The following is an 18,828-nucleotide window of genomic DNA, read 5'->3' on the forward strand; positions in this document are numbered from 1 at the left end:
TATTTAATGTGATCCCTATCAAATTACACATGAAAGTTTTCAGAGAACAAGAACAAATAATCCTAAAATTGATATGGAACTATAAAAGCCCCAGAACTGTCAAAGTATTCCTGAGGAGAAAGAACAAAACAAGATGCATAACCCTCCCAGACTTCAGAAAATACTACAAAGCTACAGTAATCAAAACAGCATTGTATGGGCACAAAAACAGACATACAGATCAATGGAACAGAATAGAGAGCCCAGAAATAAACCCATACACCTATGGCCAATGAATCTTCAACAAAGTAGGCAAGAATATACAGTGGAGAAAAGACAGTCTCTTCAGCAAGTAGCATTGGGAAAGCAGGACAGCTGCATGTAAATCAACAAAGGTAGACCACACCCTCACACTATACACAAAAATAAACTCAAAATGGCTCAAAGACTTAAATATATGACATGACAGCATAAAACTCCTAGAAGAAAACATAGGCAAAACATTCTCTGACATATATCATACAAATGTTTTCTTAGGTCACTCTCCCAAGGCAACAGAAAAAAAAGCAAAAATAAACAAATGGGACCTAATCATACTTACAAGTTTTTGCACAGCAAAGGAAACCATAAACAAAATAAAAAGGCAACCTACAGAATCAGAGAAAATAAGTGCAAGTGATGCAACAGACAAGGGCTTAATTTCCAAAATACAGAAATAGCACATAAAACTCAATAACAAAAAAACAAAAAACCGAATCAAAAAGTGGACAGAAGACCTAAATAGACATTTCTCCAAAGAAGATATACACCCCATCAAGCCTCTTATATAGCCTCATCCACCAGAGGGCAGGCAGCAGAAGCAAGAAGAACTACAATCCTGCAGCCTGTGGAACAAAAACCACATTCACAGAAAGACAGACAAGATGAAAAGGCAGAGGGCTATATACCAGATGAAGGAACAAGATAAAACCCAAGAAAAACAACTAAATGAAGTGGAGATAGGCAACATTCCAGAAAAAGAATTCAGAATAATGATAGTGAAGATGATCCAGGACCTCAGAAAAACAATGGAGGCAAAGATTGAGAAGATGCAAGAAATGTTTAACAAAGACCTAGAAGAATTAAAGCACAAACAAACAGAGATGAACAATACAATAACTGAAATGAAAACTACACTAGAAGGAATCAACAGCAGAATAACTGAGGCAGCAGAAAGGATAAGTGACCTGGAAGACAGAATGGTGGAATTCACTGCTGTGGAACAGAATAAAAAAAAAAGAATGAAAAGAAATGAAGACAGCCTAAGAGACCTCTGGGACAACATTAAACACAACAACATTCACATTATAAGGGTCCCAGAAGGAGAAGAGAGAGAGAAAGGACCAGAGAGAATATTTCAAGAGATCATAGTTGAAAACTTCCCTAACATGGGAAAGGAAATAGACACCCAAGTCCAGGAGGCAAAGCGAGTCCCATACAGGATAAACCCAAGGAAAAACACGCTGAGACACATAGTAATCAAACTGGCAAAAATTAAAGACAAAGAAAAATTATTGAAAGCAGCAAGGGAAAAACTACAAATAAGATACAAGGGAACTCCCATAATGTTAACAGCTGATTTCTCAGCAGAAACTTTACAAGCCAGAAGGAAGTGGCATGATATATTAAAGTGATGAAAGGGAAGAACCTAAAACTAAGATTACTCTACCCGGCAAGGATCTCATTCAGATTAGATGGAGAAATCAAAAGCTTTACAGACAAGCAAAAGCTAAGAGAATTCAGCACCACCAAACCAGCTCTACAACAAATGCTAAAGGAACTTCTCTAAGTGGGAAACACAAGAGAAGAAAAGGACCTATAAAAACAAACCCAAAACAATTAAGAAAATGGTCAAAGGAACATACATATCAATGATTACCTTAAACATGGATGGATTAAATGCTCCAACCAAAAGACACAGGCTTGCTGAATGGATACAAAAACAAGACCCATATATATGCTGTCTACAAGAGACGCACTTCAGACCTAGGGACATGTACAGACTGAAAGTGAGGGGATAGAAAAAGATATCCAATGCAAATGGAAATCAAAAGAAATCTGCAGTACATTTACTCATATCAGATAAAATAGACTTTAAAATAAAGAATGTTACAAGAGACAAGGAAGACACCACATAATGATCAAGGGATTAATCCAAGAAGAAGATATAACAATTATAAACATATATGTACCCAACATAGGAGCATCTCAATACATAAGACAACTGCTACCAGCTATAAAAGAGGAAATCGACAGTAACACAAAAATAGTGGGGGACTTTAACAACTCACTTACACCAATGGACAGATCATCCAAAATGAAAATAAATAAGGAAACAGAAGCTTTAAATGACACAATAGACCAGATAGATTTAATTGATATTTATAGGACACTCCATCCAAAAACAGCAGATTACACTTTCTTCTCAAGTGCGCACAGAACATCCTCCAGGATAGATCACATCTTGGGTCACAAATCAAGCCTCAGTAAATTTAAGAAAATTGAAATCCTATCAAGCATCTTTTCTGACCACAACACTATGAGATTAAAAATGAATTACAGGGAAAAAAACGTAAAAAACACAAACATGGAGGTTAAACAATACGTAACTAAATAACCAAGAGATCACTGAAGAAAGCAAAGAGGAAATCAAAAATACCTAGAGACAAATGACAATGAAAACACGATGATCCAAAACCTATGGGATGCAGCAAAAGCAGTTCTAAAAGGGAAGTTTATACCTATACAAGCCTACCTCAAGAAACAAGAAAAATCTCAAGTAAACAATCTAACCTTACAACTAAAGGAACTAGAGAAAGAAGAACAAACAAAACCCAAAGTTAGCAGAAGGAAAGAAATCATAAAGATCAGAGCAGAAATAAATGAAATAGAAACAAAGAAAACAATAGCAAACATCAATAAAACTAAAAGCTGGTTCTTTGAGAAGATACACAAAATTGATAAACCATTAGCCAGCCTCATCAAGAAAAAGAGGGAGAGGACTCAAATCAATTAAATTAGAAATGAAAAAGGAGAAGTTACAACAGACACCGCAGAAATACAAAGCATCCAAAGAGACTACTACCAGAAACTCTATGCCAATAAAATGGACAACCTGGAAGAAATGGACAAATTCTTAGAAAGGTATAAACTTTAAAGACTGAACCAGGAAAAAACAGAACATATGAACAGACCAATCACAAGTAATGAAATTGAAACTGTGATTAAAAATCTTCCAACAAACAAATATCCAGGACCAGATGGCTTCACAGGTGAATTCTATCAAACATTTAGAGAAGAGCTCACACGCATTCTTCTCAAACTCTTCCAAAAATTTGCAGAGGAAGGGACACTCCCAAACTCATTCTATGAGGCCACCATCACCCTGATACCAAAACCAGACAAAGATACTACAAAAAAAGAAAATTTCAGACCAATATCACTAATGAGTATAGATGCAAAAATCCTCAACAAAATACTAGCAAACAGAATCCAACAACACGTTAAAAGGATCATACACCACAATCTAGTGGAATTTATCCCATGGAAGCAAGGATTCTTCAATATACGCAAATCAATCAATGTGATGCACCATATTAACAAATTGAAGAATAAAACCCATATGGTCATCTCAATAGATGCAGAAAAAGCTTTTGACAAAATTCAACACCCATTTATGATAAAAACTCTCCAAAAAGTGGGCATAGAGGGAACCTACCTCAACATAATAAAGGCCATATATGACAAACCCACAGCAAACATCATTCTCAATGGTGAAAAATTGAAAGCATTTCCTCTAAGATCAGGAACAAGACAAGGATGTCCACTCTCACTACTATTATTCAACATAGTTTTGGAAATCCTAGCCACGGCAATCAAACAAGAAAAAGAAATAAAAGAAATACAAATTGGAAAAGAAGAAGTAAAACTGTCACTGTTTGCAGATGACATGATACTATACATAGAAAATCCTAAAAATGCCACTAGAAAACTACTAGAGCTAATCAATGAATTTGGTAAAGTTGCAGGATACAAAATTAATGCACAGAAATCTCTTGCATTCCTATACACTAATGATGAAAAACCTGAAAGAGAAATTATGGAAACACTCCCATTTACCATTGCAACAAAAAGAATAAAATACCTAGGAATAAACCTTCCTAGGGAGACAAAAGACCTGTATGCAGAAAACTATAAGACACTGTTGAAAGAAATTAAAGATGATACCAACAGATGGAGAGATATACCATGTTCTTGGATTGGAAGAATCAATATTGTGAAAATGACTATACTACCCAAAGGAATCTACAGATTCAAGGCAATCCCTATCAAATTACCAATGGCATTTTTTTACGGAACTAGAACAAATCATCTTAAAATTTGTATGGAGACACAAAAGACCCCGAATAGCCAAAGCAGTCTTGAGGGAAAAAAATGGAGCTGGAGGAATCAGACTCCCTGACTTCAGACTATACTACAAAGCTACAGTAATCAAGACAATATAGTACTGGCACAAAAACAGAAACATAGATCAATGGAACAAGATAGAAAGCCCAGAGATAACCCTACGCACCTATGGTCAACTAATCTATGACAAAGGAGGCAAAGATATACAATGGAGAAAAGACAGTCTCTTCAATAAGTGGTGCTGGGAAAACTGGACAGCTACATGTAAAAGAATGAAATTAGAACACTCCCTAACACCATACACAAAAATAAACTCAAAATGGATTCGAGACCTAAATTTAAGACCAGACACTATAAAAGTCTTAGAGGAAAACAGCAAGAACACTCTTTGACATAAATCACAGCAAGATCTTTTCTGATCCAACTCCTAGATTAATGGACATTAAAACAAAAATAAACAAATGGGACCTAATGAAACTTAAAAGCTTTTGCACAGCAAAGGAAACCATAAAGAAGATGAAAAGACAACCCTCAGAATGGGAGAAAATATTTGCAAACGAATCAACGGACAAAGGATTAATCTCCAAAATATATAAACAGCTCATTCAGCTCAATATTAAAGAAACAAACAACCCAATGCAAAAATGGGCAGAAGACCTGAATAGACATTTCTCCAAAGAAGACATACAGATGGCCAAGAAGCACATGAAAAGCTGTTCAACATCACTAATTATTAGAGAAATGCCAATCAAAACTACAATGAGGTATCACTTCACACCAGTTAGAATGGGCATCATCAGAAAATCTACCAACAACAAATGCTGGAGAGGGTGTGGAGAAAAGGGAACCCTCTTTCACTGTTGGTGGGAATGTAAACTGATACAGCCACTATGGACAACAGTATGGAGGTTCCTTAAAAAACTATAAATAGAATTACCATATGATCCAGCAATCCCACTACTGAGCATATACCCCGAGAAAACCATAATTCAAAAAGACACATGCACCCCAATGTTCATTGCAGCACTATTTACGATAGCCGGGTCATGGAAGCAACCTATATGCCCAACGACAGACAAATGGATAAAGAAGTTGTGGTACATATATACAATGGAATATTACTCAGCCATAAAAAGGAACGAAATTGAGTCATTTGTTGAGACGTGGATGGATCTAGAGACTGTCATACAGAGTGAAGTAAGTCAGAAAGAGAAAAACAAATATCGTATATTAACACATGTATGTGCAACCTAGAAAAATGGTACAGATGAACCAGTTTGCAGGGCAGAAGTTGAGACACAGATGTAGAGAACAAACGTATGGACACCAAGGGGGCAAAACCGCGGTGGGGTGGGGATGGTGGTGTGCTGAATTGGGCGGTGGGGATTGACATGTATATACTGATGTGTATAAAACTGATGACTAATTAGAACCTGCAGTATAAACAAACAAACAAACAAAAAACAACTAATACTAAACTTTCTTTGGGTTATTTGTATGGAAATATGTTAACATGTTTCAGACATTACATGAAATTTCTAAAAATCTTATATATTCTGGTATAATGTTATAAGTCATAATTCTAGTTATTACTTTAAAATGTATATCTCAGAAATAAGAAAAAAAAAGAAGACATACAGATGGCCAATAGGCACAGGAAAAGATACTCAATGTTGCTAATTATTAGAGAAATGCAAATCAAGAGTACAATGAGGTACCACCTCACACCAGTCAGAATGGTCATCATTGAAAAATCTACAAATAAAAAATGCTGGACAGGGTGTGGAGAAATGGGAACCCTCCTACACTGTTAATGAGAATGTAAATTGGTGCAGCCACTACGGAAAACAGTATGGAGGTTCCTCACAAAACTGAAAATAGAGTTGCCATATGATCCAGCAATCCCAGTCCTGGGCATGTATCTGGACAAAACTGTAATTTGAAATGATACATGCACCCCTATGTTCATAGCAGCACTATTTACAATAGCCAAGACACGGAAGCAACCTAACTGGTTCATTGAGAGATGAATGGATAAAGAAGATGTAGTATATTTATACAATGGAATACTACTTAGCCATAAGAGAATGAAATAAAGCCATTTGCAGCAACATGGATGCACCCAGAGATTATCATACTAAGTGAAGCAAGTCAAAATGAGAATGACAAACATCATATATCACTTATATGTGGAATCTAAAATATGACACAAATGAACTTATTTATGAAACAGAAAGAGACTCATAGACATGGAGAACAGACTTGTCATTGCCAAGGGGGAGGGGGTATTGGGGAGGGATAGATGGGGAATTTGAGATTAGCAGATCCAAACTATCATATATAGAATGGATAAACAACAAGGTCCTACTGTACAGCACTGGGACCTATATTCAATATCCTATAATAAACCATAAAGGAAAATAATATGAAAAAGAAAACTATGGGGAACAAAATAAATCAGGGACATTCATAAAAGAAATATTTCAATTATTTTCTGATTGCTTACAATATGCCAAGCATTACCCTAGACACTATATATATGAACTGAAATAGCCCTTGTCCTAAACACTAAAAAGTTCAACTTCTAAAGGGTGAGAGAAATAAGCAAACCAACAATTACAAGTGCTGATGGTTTTTCACTAAATCCAAAAAGATATTCATAGATCACTGAATCAGGAGATTTACCCTATTCACACAATCTAACATTTCTAACAAATAAGCTAAGAAATGAAAGAACAATGTTTAATGCTCTATGAATGGGATTTTCTTTTCTCTGAAAGGGCAAAATTTCTATCAGAAGTATTTCAGGATTTTCCTCTAAAATATCAGCACATTTCTTTGTTGTAGTAAACAACTTTGTACTTTCATTTTTTAACAAACTACTTTGAAAGGTAGATAAACCAAGGCGCTGACCCTGATAGAATAAATGACTTTAATGGCACTCTTTGAATTCTCTGAAAGAGAATTCTTTCAGAATTGTTGGCAAAGGTTTGTTTTACATATATGCCTAGTAAAGCTTTAACTAAATGTGCAAGTGCCCTATCTCTGCATAGAAGAATGAAATTTTCTTTTCTGGTCAAAGAATCCTCAGGATATAAGAACTTGCTGTATAGCACAGGGAACTCTACTCAGTATTCTGTAATGGCCTATATGGGAAAAGAATCTAAAAAAAAAAAAAAGAGTGGATATATGTATATGTATAACTGATTCACATTGCTGTACACCTGAAACTAACACAACATTGTAAATCAACTCTACTCCAAATAAATAAATAAATAAATAATACTTGTAACCAAAAAAATAAATAAAAAGCGATAACCTACCGGTATAGTTTCAGAAATTGCAGAAAGATACCCTTCCCTGGCCACCCTGTATAGCTGTCTATCCCACGTTACATCCACACACCACCATCCCCAAAAGAAAAACACTGCTGATACCTGAAATTCCTATAATTATCACTCCATTCGTTTGTATGAATTTAATAGGTGCTTTTTCACAGTTAAACTGTGAACATCCTAAGGGTGGGGGAGTTGGAGGAAGGTGGTCAAAATGTACAAACTTCCAGTTACAAGAAAAATAAGTACTAGACATGTAATGCACAACATGATGACTATAGTTAACACGCTGTATGATATATGGGAAAACTGTTATGAAAGTAGATCCTAAGAGTTCTCATCACACTGATTTTTTCTTTTCTTTTTATTATATCTATATGAGATGATGGATGTTAACTAAACCTGTTGTGATAACCATTTCACAACATATGTAAATCAAATCACCATGCTGTACACTGTAAGCAGTGATGTATGTCAATTATTTCTCAATAAAACTAGGAAAAAATGTTAAAAAAAAAAGAATCCATAGAATAAAAACCTTTATATTTGAAGCTTCAAAGGGTTATACAGTTTCCAAAAGAGACTCACAAATAGAAATTCTACTTTGAATACAACTTTGAATTCTACTTCCCTGAGTTATGAGATACAATGCTCAAAAGCTAGGAGGAGCTGAAAAACATAAAGAAATCAGTAATGGTATAGAGATATATGCACAAGGGATGAGATATAGTCTGTCAGTACTCTACGATATCCTTAGAACAGGAGAAGAAATGTTATTTAATAGAAGATCTGCTTCAATTTTTTCAGATGAACTTTCAATTTCAAGAATCCCCTGAAATTCAGCCACAGTTTTAGAACCCTCTCATATAAAGTGACAAGTATCAAAAAAGAGATAAGTATAACAAGAATACAAATATATATAATTTGAAAAGACAAATTCCGTAGTGAATATTTTAAAAGTCTTTAAGTTTCAAAAGAGTAAAAGGTTATAACTGTTCAAAAGGATGAGAAAAAAAGACTTCATAATGGAGTAAAGACAAAATGAAAAGTGGATAGCCTCAAGAGGGTGATATCCAGCACAGATAATTAATAGCATATGTAAATGTCAAAGAAACATGTAGGTTACGTATAAAAAAGCTTTGGAGGTAAGGCTGGAAAATGGGGTTATACTTTGAAAGGATATACTGCAGGAAGATCTAGTACTTAATACAGTTAGCACTAAGAAACCACATAAAATTTCAGAAGTATTATGACCACAAAGACACTTGAAAAAATAAATCTGGCAAAAGTGTACACAGTATAACTAGTTTTAGCTATACTCTTTTAGTCCCTACTTTTTAATCCTACTTATAGTTTCCCATTCTCAATTCCTTAATCTGTACAAGAAACTCCAAGTTATCCACTTTTTAAAAACATGACTAGCACAACTTAGTAAAAACAGCCTATTTCAAAAACATATTCTCTGTACTATTATCTAAGTCATTAATAATTGAAGCTTGAAAAAATTCTATGAAACCTGACTTCATAGATTCTCACCTCCTCTCACACTACCATTAAATTATATAAATTAATCTTTGAGAATACTCCTTTAAAATCAGTTATAAACCACTCTATAAACCTCTCAACACTGTAATGCAACCAAACCAATCCTTTGCCTTTTTCTATCTCCATTTACTCCTGTGGAGATTTCATGCAGTATCGTGAATTTAAACACCATTTATATGTTAATAATGCCCCAATTTCTATTTCCAGTTCAGGTTTCTCTCAACTCCCAACTATATCCATCTGCCTACTTGATAGCTCTACTTGTTTCACATCTAAAAGACATACAAGCTCAATATACCCAAAACAGAACTTCCAATCTTAGCTCCAAACCTACTCTTTCTCCCACATCTCAAATAATGGCCATTCTATTCTTCTAGCTGCTCAGGTAAATATCTCTGGAGTCTACTTTTCCTCTTCTCTTTAATCCATATTCCCCTCCCATCTAAACCATCATAAAAATCCTGTCTGCTCTCCTTCAAAATATACACAGAAAACATTTGTGCATATAAAAAATTTAATCACTTCTAACCATCTCTTCAGCTACTATCTTGGTCAAGTCCACTATCGTTTCTTGTATGTATTATGGCAAAAGCTTAACTAGACCCTGTGTCTGACCTTATTCTCCTCCAATCTACTCTTAACAAAGAAGCCAGGATGGTCCTGTCAAAATACATTTTCTGCTCAAAAATCTTAAATAGCTTTACCTCTCACCCAGAATAAAAACCTATTGGGTTGGTCAAAAAGTTCATTCGGATTTTTCCATAAGATGGTATGAAAACCCAAACAAACTTCTTGGCCAACCCAATACTTCCTTACTATGACTTTCAAGCTTAACATGATCTGGCCTCCCACAATCTCTCTAATCTGGATCTTCTACTTTCCTCTCTTTCATTCATTCCACTCCAACAACACTGGTCTCCTTGCTGTTCTTCCTACACATTGGACACATGTCCAATCTTTGGAACTTTAAATTCTCTGTTTCTTATGTCCACAGTGCTCTTCACTCAGATCCACAAAGATCACTGTTTAACTTCAAGTCCTTGTATCAATGTCACTTTTTCAATGAGAATTAGCCTGTGCATCCCAAGACATACACATACACATAAACACACAGCATACCTGGCACTCAAGATCCCTACTACCCTGCCTAAAATATATAACTTTTTAAAAATTTTTATTATTTATTATCTCTTTCTTACTACCGAAATAAAACTCCATGCAGACAGGTGTTTTCATCTGTTTTACTGACCAACAGATAGGTGAATGAATCCTAGAACAAAATATTTTACATGAAATGGATATCAAATTCAAGTCTCTCATTCTGGAGGAGGAGATAATGACCTTGACTTGTGCAAGGTCAGTCAGTAAATGGCAGAGCCCAGAAAAAAACCAGGTCTCCTTGGCCCTAGGCCTAGCTGTAGGCCTAGGCTTTTTTCCACCAGGACACAATGGTGGAACATAAGAGAATACATATGCAAATAAATTTTAAAAACAAGCAAACAAGCATAAATACATACAAGCACACCGACACAGATATAGACACATTTAACATTAAAATATTACCACTGTCAAGTAGAAGTATTATACATGGTAACTGGCTACCTATAAACAAACTTTTATTACTTACCTCTACCCCAGATTTTTTTGATGATATCTGCATTATGTTGTCTTCGAATTTATTTGCCTTGTCAAGTTGGGCTTTAAGTTGTTCAGCTAATTCCTTCAAATAGAAAGACAAGAAAAGTAGGTGTGATAACATAGCTTCTTCATTTGTAGAATATTTCAAATTCACGTAACAATAGGGAAAACAGCATAGCAAACATCCAAGTAGCTCTCACCTAAATCTAGTTACCAACTCACAGCCTAGTATGTTACTTTTTAATGAACTCATCTGGGTAACAAATTCTCAAATACCTGTAGAAATTGTTTATGCTTTGAAGGTTAATAATTACAAGGACATATATTTTAGGGAAGATAGGGAAATGAAAGAAATACATAACCTTAAGAATGGCATTTTTATAATTCCTTAGATATTATAAACTTCCAATACTCAAAATTTCAGTTATTTGTAAAAAGAAAGCCATCACAAGATTTAAAATATTACCTTCTTTATTGTTAAGTAATTTAGATAAAAATTCTGTATGTATTTTATTTTTACTCTAGGAAATCTATAAAAATTTATATTAAAAAACTGACATATAAAGCAATAAATCACAATGAAATAAATTAAATAAACAGAATTACATGACAAGCAAAGACAGTATTCTCCACTGCAGTGGTTCCATGAACACAGAACATTTCTTTTAACATATGTTAACCTCTTAACTTGGTGACCTCTCTTTCACTATTTTAACTAATTTCATTGTGCTTTCAAAACTCATATGTTACTTTCTTGCTGTTGGTGGTGGTGGTGGTCTGTCTTGCTTACTAATTTCTGGGTTGAGCTTAAGTTCAGTGTTACCAAGAACCAGATTCAAAGAGAGAGAGCAGTAAATGCAAGATATGACTTTTATTACAGATATAAACTAATAAAAACAGAAGTTATCATGTTTGGCTACTTTTTGTTCTACTAAAGAGTGTCATACTGATGGTACACCAAAACAGAACACTACTCAAGATCACTTATATTTGGATCTGAGATGCATACATACATATGACCATGAGGGAATCAATTTTGTCAAGACATGGAAAGCTGCCTGACTTTGTTATTCTGCCATGTGCAATGTAACAGTATTTGTATAATATAAATGTGACACTATAATAGATAGATGCCACTCTTACCAAATAATTCTGATTTCTATTCAATTGTGAGTTAAGTAAGTTTCAAATCACAACATTATTATGGGAATAAAGTGAGCTAATCTACACAAAGCATTTAACACATTGTCAGGCACAAATATGTTGCCTTAAGATTTGAAAAAATGAGTTAACCATCCTTTTTATTAGCTCATTTTTAAAGTTCCTAAGTAAGGGAATTTAAGAAAGTAATACACATTCTTAACAAAATATGAGTAAAAAAGGGAAAGACAGGGACATCTTTATCTCCCTCAAATACGTTCAATAAGTTGTAAATACAATAATAAAGCAAATATCCAAGTTAAAAAGAAAATTAAAAAGCATTTAGTTCCCTAGAATCTTAAATTTCAGAAATTTGACAAATTACATAATTTACTTAGAAGTAGACAGTACTGTTCTTAGAAGTGTTCAAGAATTTCTTCAAAGAATCAATAAGCACCAGTTATTTTCAAAGAGTGCTACATCCACATAGCTAAGGAACTTCCAAAATTACTTGTAAGAAGTTAAATATTTAGCAATTATTCTCCAAAAGAACAACATATAAGTCTTACCATATTTCCCATCATCTCTGCCTTGATAATCCTGGCTCCCAACTTGTTCTTCTCATCAACACTCAAGATGTGGATAGAGTCATCCACTGGACTACTCCTGTTTGAACAGGACAGATTAAGAGCAAATGAAATACAGGTACATATTAATAACAAGTAAGTTGTTGCAAGTAACATCACCAATATTCAAATGTTACTTTAATTGACCTTAACAAAGCATTCAGCACAAATAGATCATGATTCTAGTACATTAAATAAATAAATAACCCTCAATGCTCCACCATAAATCAGTACTTAAAGATTCTATGTTACAATGCCATGATGGCCTATGGCAGTTATAATATCTGACCAAATATCCAGTAGCAATGAGAAAAATAATATAAGTCAGCTATTCTTCATTACTTAATATTCCCATACTCATTCTAAAAAAGAAACAAACAAAAATTAAAACACTAGAATCAGGCCATAACTCTACACAGCTAGGGAAACTCTTCTCATTCAATGTGATAAATTACTGATAATCTAAGAAACTATAATCAGGAAATTACATTTAACTGCATTTAAAGAATAAAAACAGTGACCATGTGCTCTTGCAAAGTCAACCCAGAATTAGACAACATAAACTAATTTACAACTATATCATGTGTGAAACCTATACTATGGAAGCCTCACAGAAGAAAAGAGAAATTTCCAGCCAAGGTCAGATTCCTGGCATATACAAAGTGGTCCCAACTTACTGCCTTAAGAAAGATTTGAGACTACAGTGCAGGGAGGGTGAACCCAGGCAGAGCATGAAGGACTCCTTAATGAGAGAGACATAGCTAAGAGTCCAAGGCAGCTAGAGAGGGGAGAGCTACACAGTGAAAGAATCCCAGAGAAGTGCAGAGTTCCCGTTGAGTATTCAGCAAGACACTACCTAGAGTCAGGGAAAGAACGATCCCAAAGAGTTAAAGGAAGAGTATTTGGCACTCCTGGAAATAGTGCCTGGTCCTACAAGTCAGACTAGGAAAATTCATAATTCTGAAAGCACTGGGTAGAATATTAAGGGTCTTGCTTCATTAGTGGGAAATAAGTCCTAGACTAAATGCTGCTCTCAGCCCACCTAACAAATATAAAAAGCAGAAGTCAAAAGGACCAAACAGTCTCCAATTAAGTTAACTGTGTCCCAAAATAAAGCTCAAGAATTCTTACAGGAATGCAAAAATACCCAGCACTCAACAAAGTAAAATTCATAATATCTAGTATCCAATTAAAGATTATCAGACATGCAAAGATGTAGAAAAGTAAAACCCATAATTAGGATAGAAAGTTATCAATCAAACCCAGAACTGACACAGATGTAAGAAACAGCAGACAAGGGCATTAGAAGTTATTATTATAAATTTATTCTATATGTTCAAAAAGTTAGAGACAACTAAGATATAAAATAGATAAGAATTTAGTTTCTACAAGGGAAATTACAATGTCTGAGATAAAAAAATACACTGAAAAGGATTAATGTAAGATTAGACTGCAAAAGAAAAAATCAGTTAACTTGAAGCATTAGAAACTATGCAAAATGAAACACACAGAGAAAAAGAATTTTAAAAACAGAAAAGAACAACCAAGAGCTATGGGACAACCTTAAATACCCTACTATTCATGCCATTGGAGTCCCTGAAAGAAATGGGAGACAGAAGAAGCAAAGGCGAAAATTTACCAAATATGTTGAGAACTAAAAAACTTTCATATCCAAGAAGCTCACAGAATCCCAAGTACAAGAACAAGACAAACAAAAATATGACCTGAAAAAAAAACCACAGCAAGGCACATCATAATCAAATTGCTCAAAACTAGTGATAAAGAGAACATTTCAGAGCAGCCATAGGAGGAAAAAAAAAGACAGTAATGCACATAGAAACAAAGGAAAGTATGACAGCAGATTTCTCACCAGAAAAAATGTAAGCAAGAAGAGAGTAGCAATATCTTTAAAGTACTTTAAAATGCCAACCTAGAATTCTATATCAAGTGAAAATATCTTTTAAAAAAAAGTGAAATGAAGAGTTTTTCAGACATAAAAAGCTGAAAGAATATTAAACAAAAGCCTTCAGGCAGAAGAAAAATTATACCAGACTGAAATATGGATAAACCCAAAGGAAGGAAGAGCAACAGAAATGATGACTACAAGGGTAAATATTTAATACTTGCTTCTTATTACTTAAATCTCTTTAAGATAAGTATTTAAACAAAAATAACAACAGTGGTTTATAACTGGTATAAGTAAACTGTATGACAACACTAACAAAAAGGACAGGATGGGGAGAAATGTAAATAAACTATTGTAAAGTTCTTATACAGGAGTGGCATAATATCACTTGAAGGTAAATAAATTAAAGATGTATGCTGTCAAAGCTAAAGAAATCATTAAAATAACGAAAAGTATACAACTAAAGAAATGAAATGGAATCATAAAAATACTCAATCCAAAAGAAGTCAGATAAAGAAGAAAAAGAGAATAGGACTTCCCTGGTGGTCCAGTGGTTAAGACTCCACGCTCCCAATGAAGGGGGCCAGGGATCAATCCCTAGTCAGGGAATTAGATCCTGCATGCTGCAACTAAAAGCCCGCATGCCACAACTAAAAGATCCTGCACGCCACAACTGAAGATCCCACGTGAGGCAACGAAGACCCAGCGCAAAGGAAGGAAGGAAGGGAAGGAAGGGAAGGAGGGACGGAGGAAGGAAGGAAGGAAGGAAATATTTTTTAAAAAGAAGAAGGGGGGTTTCCCTGGTGGCGCAGTGGTTGACAGTCTGCCTGCCGGTGCGGGGGACACGGGTTCGAGCCCTGGTCTGGGAAGATCCCACATGCCGCGGAGCAACTAGGCCCGTGAGCCACAATTACTGAGCCTGCGCATCTGGAGCCTGTGCTCCACAACAAGAGAGGCCGCGATAGTGAGAGGACCGTGCACCGCGATGAAGAGTGGCCCCCACTTGCCGCAACTAGAGAAAGCCCTCGCGCAGAAACGAGGACCCAACACAGCCATAAATAAATAAACAAATAAAATTTTTAAAAAATTTTTAAAAAAAGAATAAAAAACAGATAAGACAAAGAGAAACCAAACAGGAAAATTACAGATTTGAACCTAATTATATCACAATATACATAAATGGTCTAAACACCTGAATTTAAAAGGCAGAAATCATCAGATGGATATAAAAGCAAAACTCAACTACAAGAAATGCACTATAAAGACATAAATGTTAAATATAACATGATGGAAGAAGATGTAACATGTTTTAACACTAGTCAAAAAAAAGCTGAAGAGGTTTACTAAATATCAAATTAGATTACAGAGCAAAAAATATTGCCAGGGACCAAGAAAGTCATTTCATATGAAAAAGAAGTCAATCCATCAAGAGTACAGAAGAATCTGTAAATATTTATGCACCTAATAACAGAGCAACAAAATACATAAAGCAAAAACTGACAAAATTCCAGAGAAGTAGACAAATCTACAATTATAGTTGCTGATTTCAAGAACCCACTCTCAATACTTGATAGAATAAGTAAAGACAAAATCAGCAAGGATATGGAAGACCTGAATAACACTAGCAACTAATATGACCTAATCAACATTCACAGAATACTCCACCCAACAACAGAATACACATTCTTTCCAAGTGCATATAAAACATTAACCAAATAGATGATATCCTGAGCCATAAAACAAGTTTCAGTAAATATAAAGGGATTCAAGCCATACAAAGTAAGTTCTCTGACCACAGTGAAATTAAATTAGAAATTACCAAAGACATCTGCAAAAATCCTGAACTATTTGGAAACTAACTAAAACTAATTTAGCACACATGTAAATAACCCATGTGTCAAGAACAGAATCAAAGAGAAATTTAAAAGTATTTTCAACTGAATAAAAATATAAACACAACATATCAGAATTTGTGGGATGCTGCTAAAGCATTACTTACAAGGAAATTTATAACACTAAATACTTATATTAGAAAAGAAGATCTCAAATCAATGATATCAGCTTACAACTGAAGAAAGCAGAAAAAGAACAAATTAAATCCAAAGTAAGCAGAATATAAGAAGTAATAAAAATCAAAGTGGAAATAAATAAAAAACAGAAACAATAAAGAAATTCAATGAAACTAAAAACTGGTTAAGACAATCAGTAAAATTGATAAACTTCTAGCCTGAATGATCAGGGAAAAAAAAGATACAAATTACCAATAAAGAAATGATAGAAGCAAAACGAACACACATTCTAAGCACTTTATGAAAAGCTATCTGGAAGGCAAATAAGCACCTGAAGAGATGTTCAACATCAACAGTCATTAGGGGAACACAAAACCATGAGATACTGCTACACATCCTCTAGAACAGTGAAAATTAAAAAGACTGACTATTCCAAGTTCCTGCAAGAAGGTAGAGGAACTGGAAGTCTAACACTGCTGGTGGTAGTGTAAAATGATACAACCACTTGGTAAAACACTTTGGCAGTTTCTTAAAATTTAAATATATAGTTATCATATAATCTAGCCATTCTTCTCCTAGGTATTTACTCAAGAGAAAAGAAAGTGTACGTTCATACTAAGACTTGTACATGAATGTTCAAAGAAGCTTTATTTATAGCAGCCAAAAACTAAAAACATTCTAAATGTCCAACAGCAGGTGAATGAAAAAACAAATTGTGGTACAATATATCTGCTAATGGCATGCTATCCATCAACAAAAAGGAACAAACTATTGTTATATGCAACAACATGGATGAAATTCAAAATAATCATGCAGAATGAAAGAAGCCAGCCAGAGCAAAAAAAAAAGTGTATAAGGTATGAGGTATGATCCCATTTATATAAAACTCTAGAAAATACAAACCAGTCTATAATTAAAAAAAAAAAAAAGATGAGTAGTTGTCTAGGGGGGTTGCTAGGGTGTGTGGAGAGGCAGGAGGGATGATTATGAAAGGGCACCAGGAAACTTTTGGGGGTGATGGTTTTATTAGAATATACACATTTCAAAAACTTATCAAATTGTACACTTTATATACATATGCAATTTGTACATATGCAGTTTTATGTAGATTATACTTCAATAAATTGTTATTTTTAAAAACCCTCAAAGGGAGTGATAAAAAAATTTAAAGCAGAAAAAAATCAGTCATAATCACAAATATCTATGATATTACTAGTTTTCTTCCATATCTAGATTTTATCATACTCTACTGAAATTAACCTGAGTTTTCAACATATATTCTGAGCAAGTAATAGCAAAACACACAAAGAGCTCAAAATCGAAACTTTAACCATATGTGGAAATTATATTTAAATACTGAATTCCTTTTGGGCAAAAAAAAAAGAAATCTGTTAGAGGGTTTTTTTTTTAAAGACATTAATCTCTGTAGGAAATCCAAAAAAAACCCATTTCTACTCATATTGGTGAAAGGAAAGGCAATACTATGGTGCTTAGACTAAGAAATGTAAAATATTTCAGGTAAAGCACCATTAGAAAAAACATATTTTTATTCCCTGTCAAGTTCCTTCAGTCTACATTTTTAAAACCAATGCAGTGGGGACCCTGCAGTCGTGTAAGCAGGAGAACGTTACTCGTTTTTACATGCTTTAATAAAAGATATTGCTTGTATCATTAGTTGTACGTTTTTTGTATGGAAAATATTTTTCAGTAACTTTTTTCAAATTAAATTCTGAGGTATACATCATTTTTCTTGTATTGTAAATGTAATTTATTTGAATTTCAGGCACCCCAATAATATTTCCAAAAAAATGTCAATAAACATGAGATGAATACCAGAAGGAATTTGTCAAAGGCATATGACTTAAGTTCCAAAGAATATCTCTGATACAAAAACAACCTCTCTTGTTACTTCATTCTTTGTCACACAAGACCAGATAATTTTTTTCAAATTTGAATGAGTAAAAGAAACAGTCTATTTCTCTCACTTTCAGTTTCTAAGGATGACTTAAAGGAAACATGTGCACATGGAATAATTTTAAGGGGATTTTATTCCAAAGGTTCAGTAATATATTTTTGTAAAAATAAAATAAAATTTTTTTTTCTTAATAAATTTTGTTCTTAATAATTTTTTTATCTTTTACTATAAAAAATTAATAAATCTATTTTTAAAAATTAAAAAAAATTTTTTTTCTGAATACATTTAT

General features: G+C 34.0%; 1 protein-coding gene across 2 annotated transcripts in view; it reads right to left on the reverse strand.

Annotated features, from left to right (window-relative positions):
- Positions 1-18,828, reverse strand: part of CWF19L2 (CWF19 like cell cycle control factor 2) — a 193,614-nt gene that overhangs the window by 95,391 nt on the left and 79,395 nt on the right. For both annotated transcript variants that reach the window (XM_082409913.1, XM_082409912.1), the window contains exons 9-10: positions 12,653-12,749; positions 10,933-11,025 (exon numbers count right to left, since the gene is read on the reverse strand). In XM_082409913.1, the coding sequence (XP_082266039.1) occupies positions 10,933-11,025; positions 12,653-12,749 (190 nt within the window). The remainder of the gene's footprint in view (positions 1-10,932; positions 11,026-12,652; positions 12,750-18,828) is intronic.

This window comes from Balaenoptera physalus, assembly GCF_965194825.1.
Source record: "Balaenoptera physalus genome assembly, chromosome: 10".
Classification (NCBI taxonomy): Eukaryota; Metazoa; Chordata; class Mammalia; order Artiodactyla; family Balaenopteridae; genus Balaenoptera; species Balaenoptera physalus.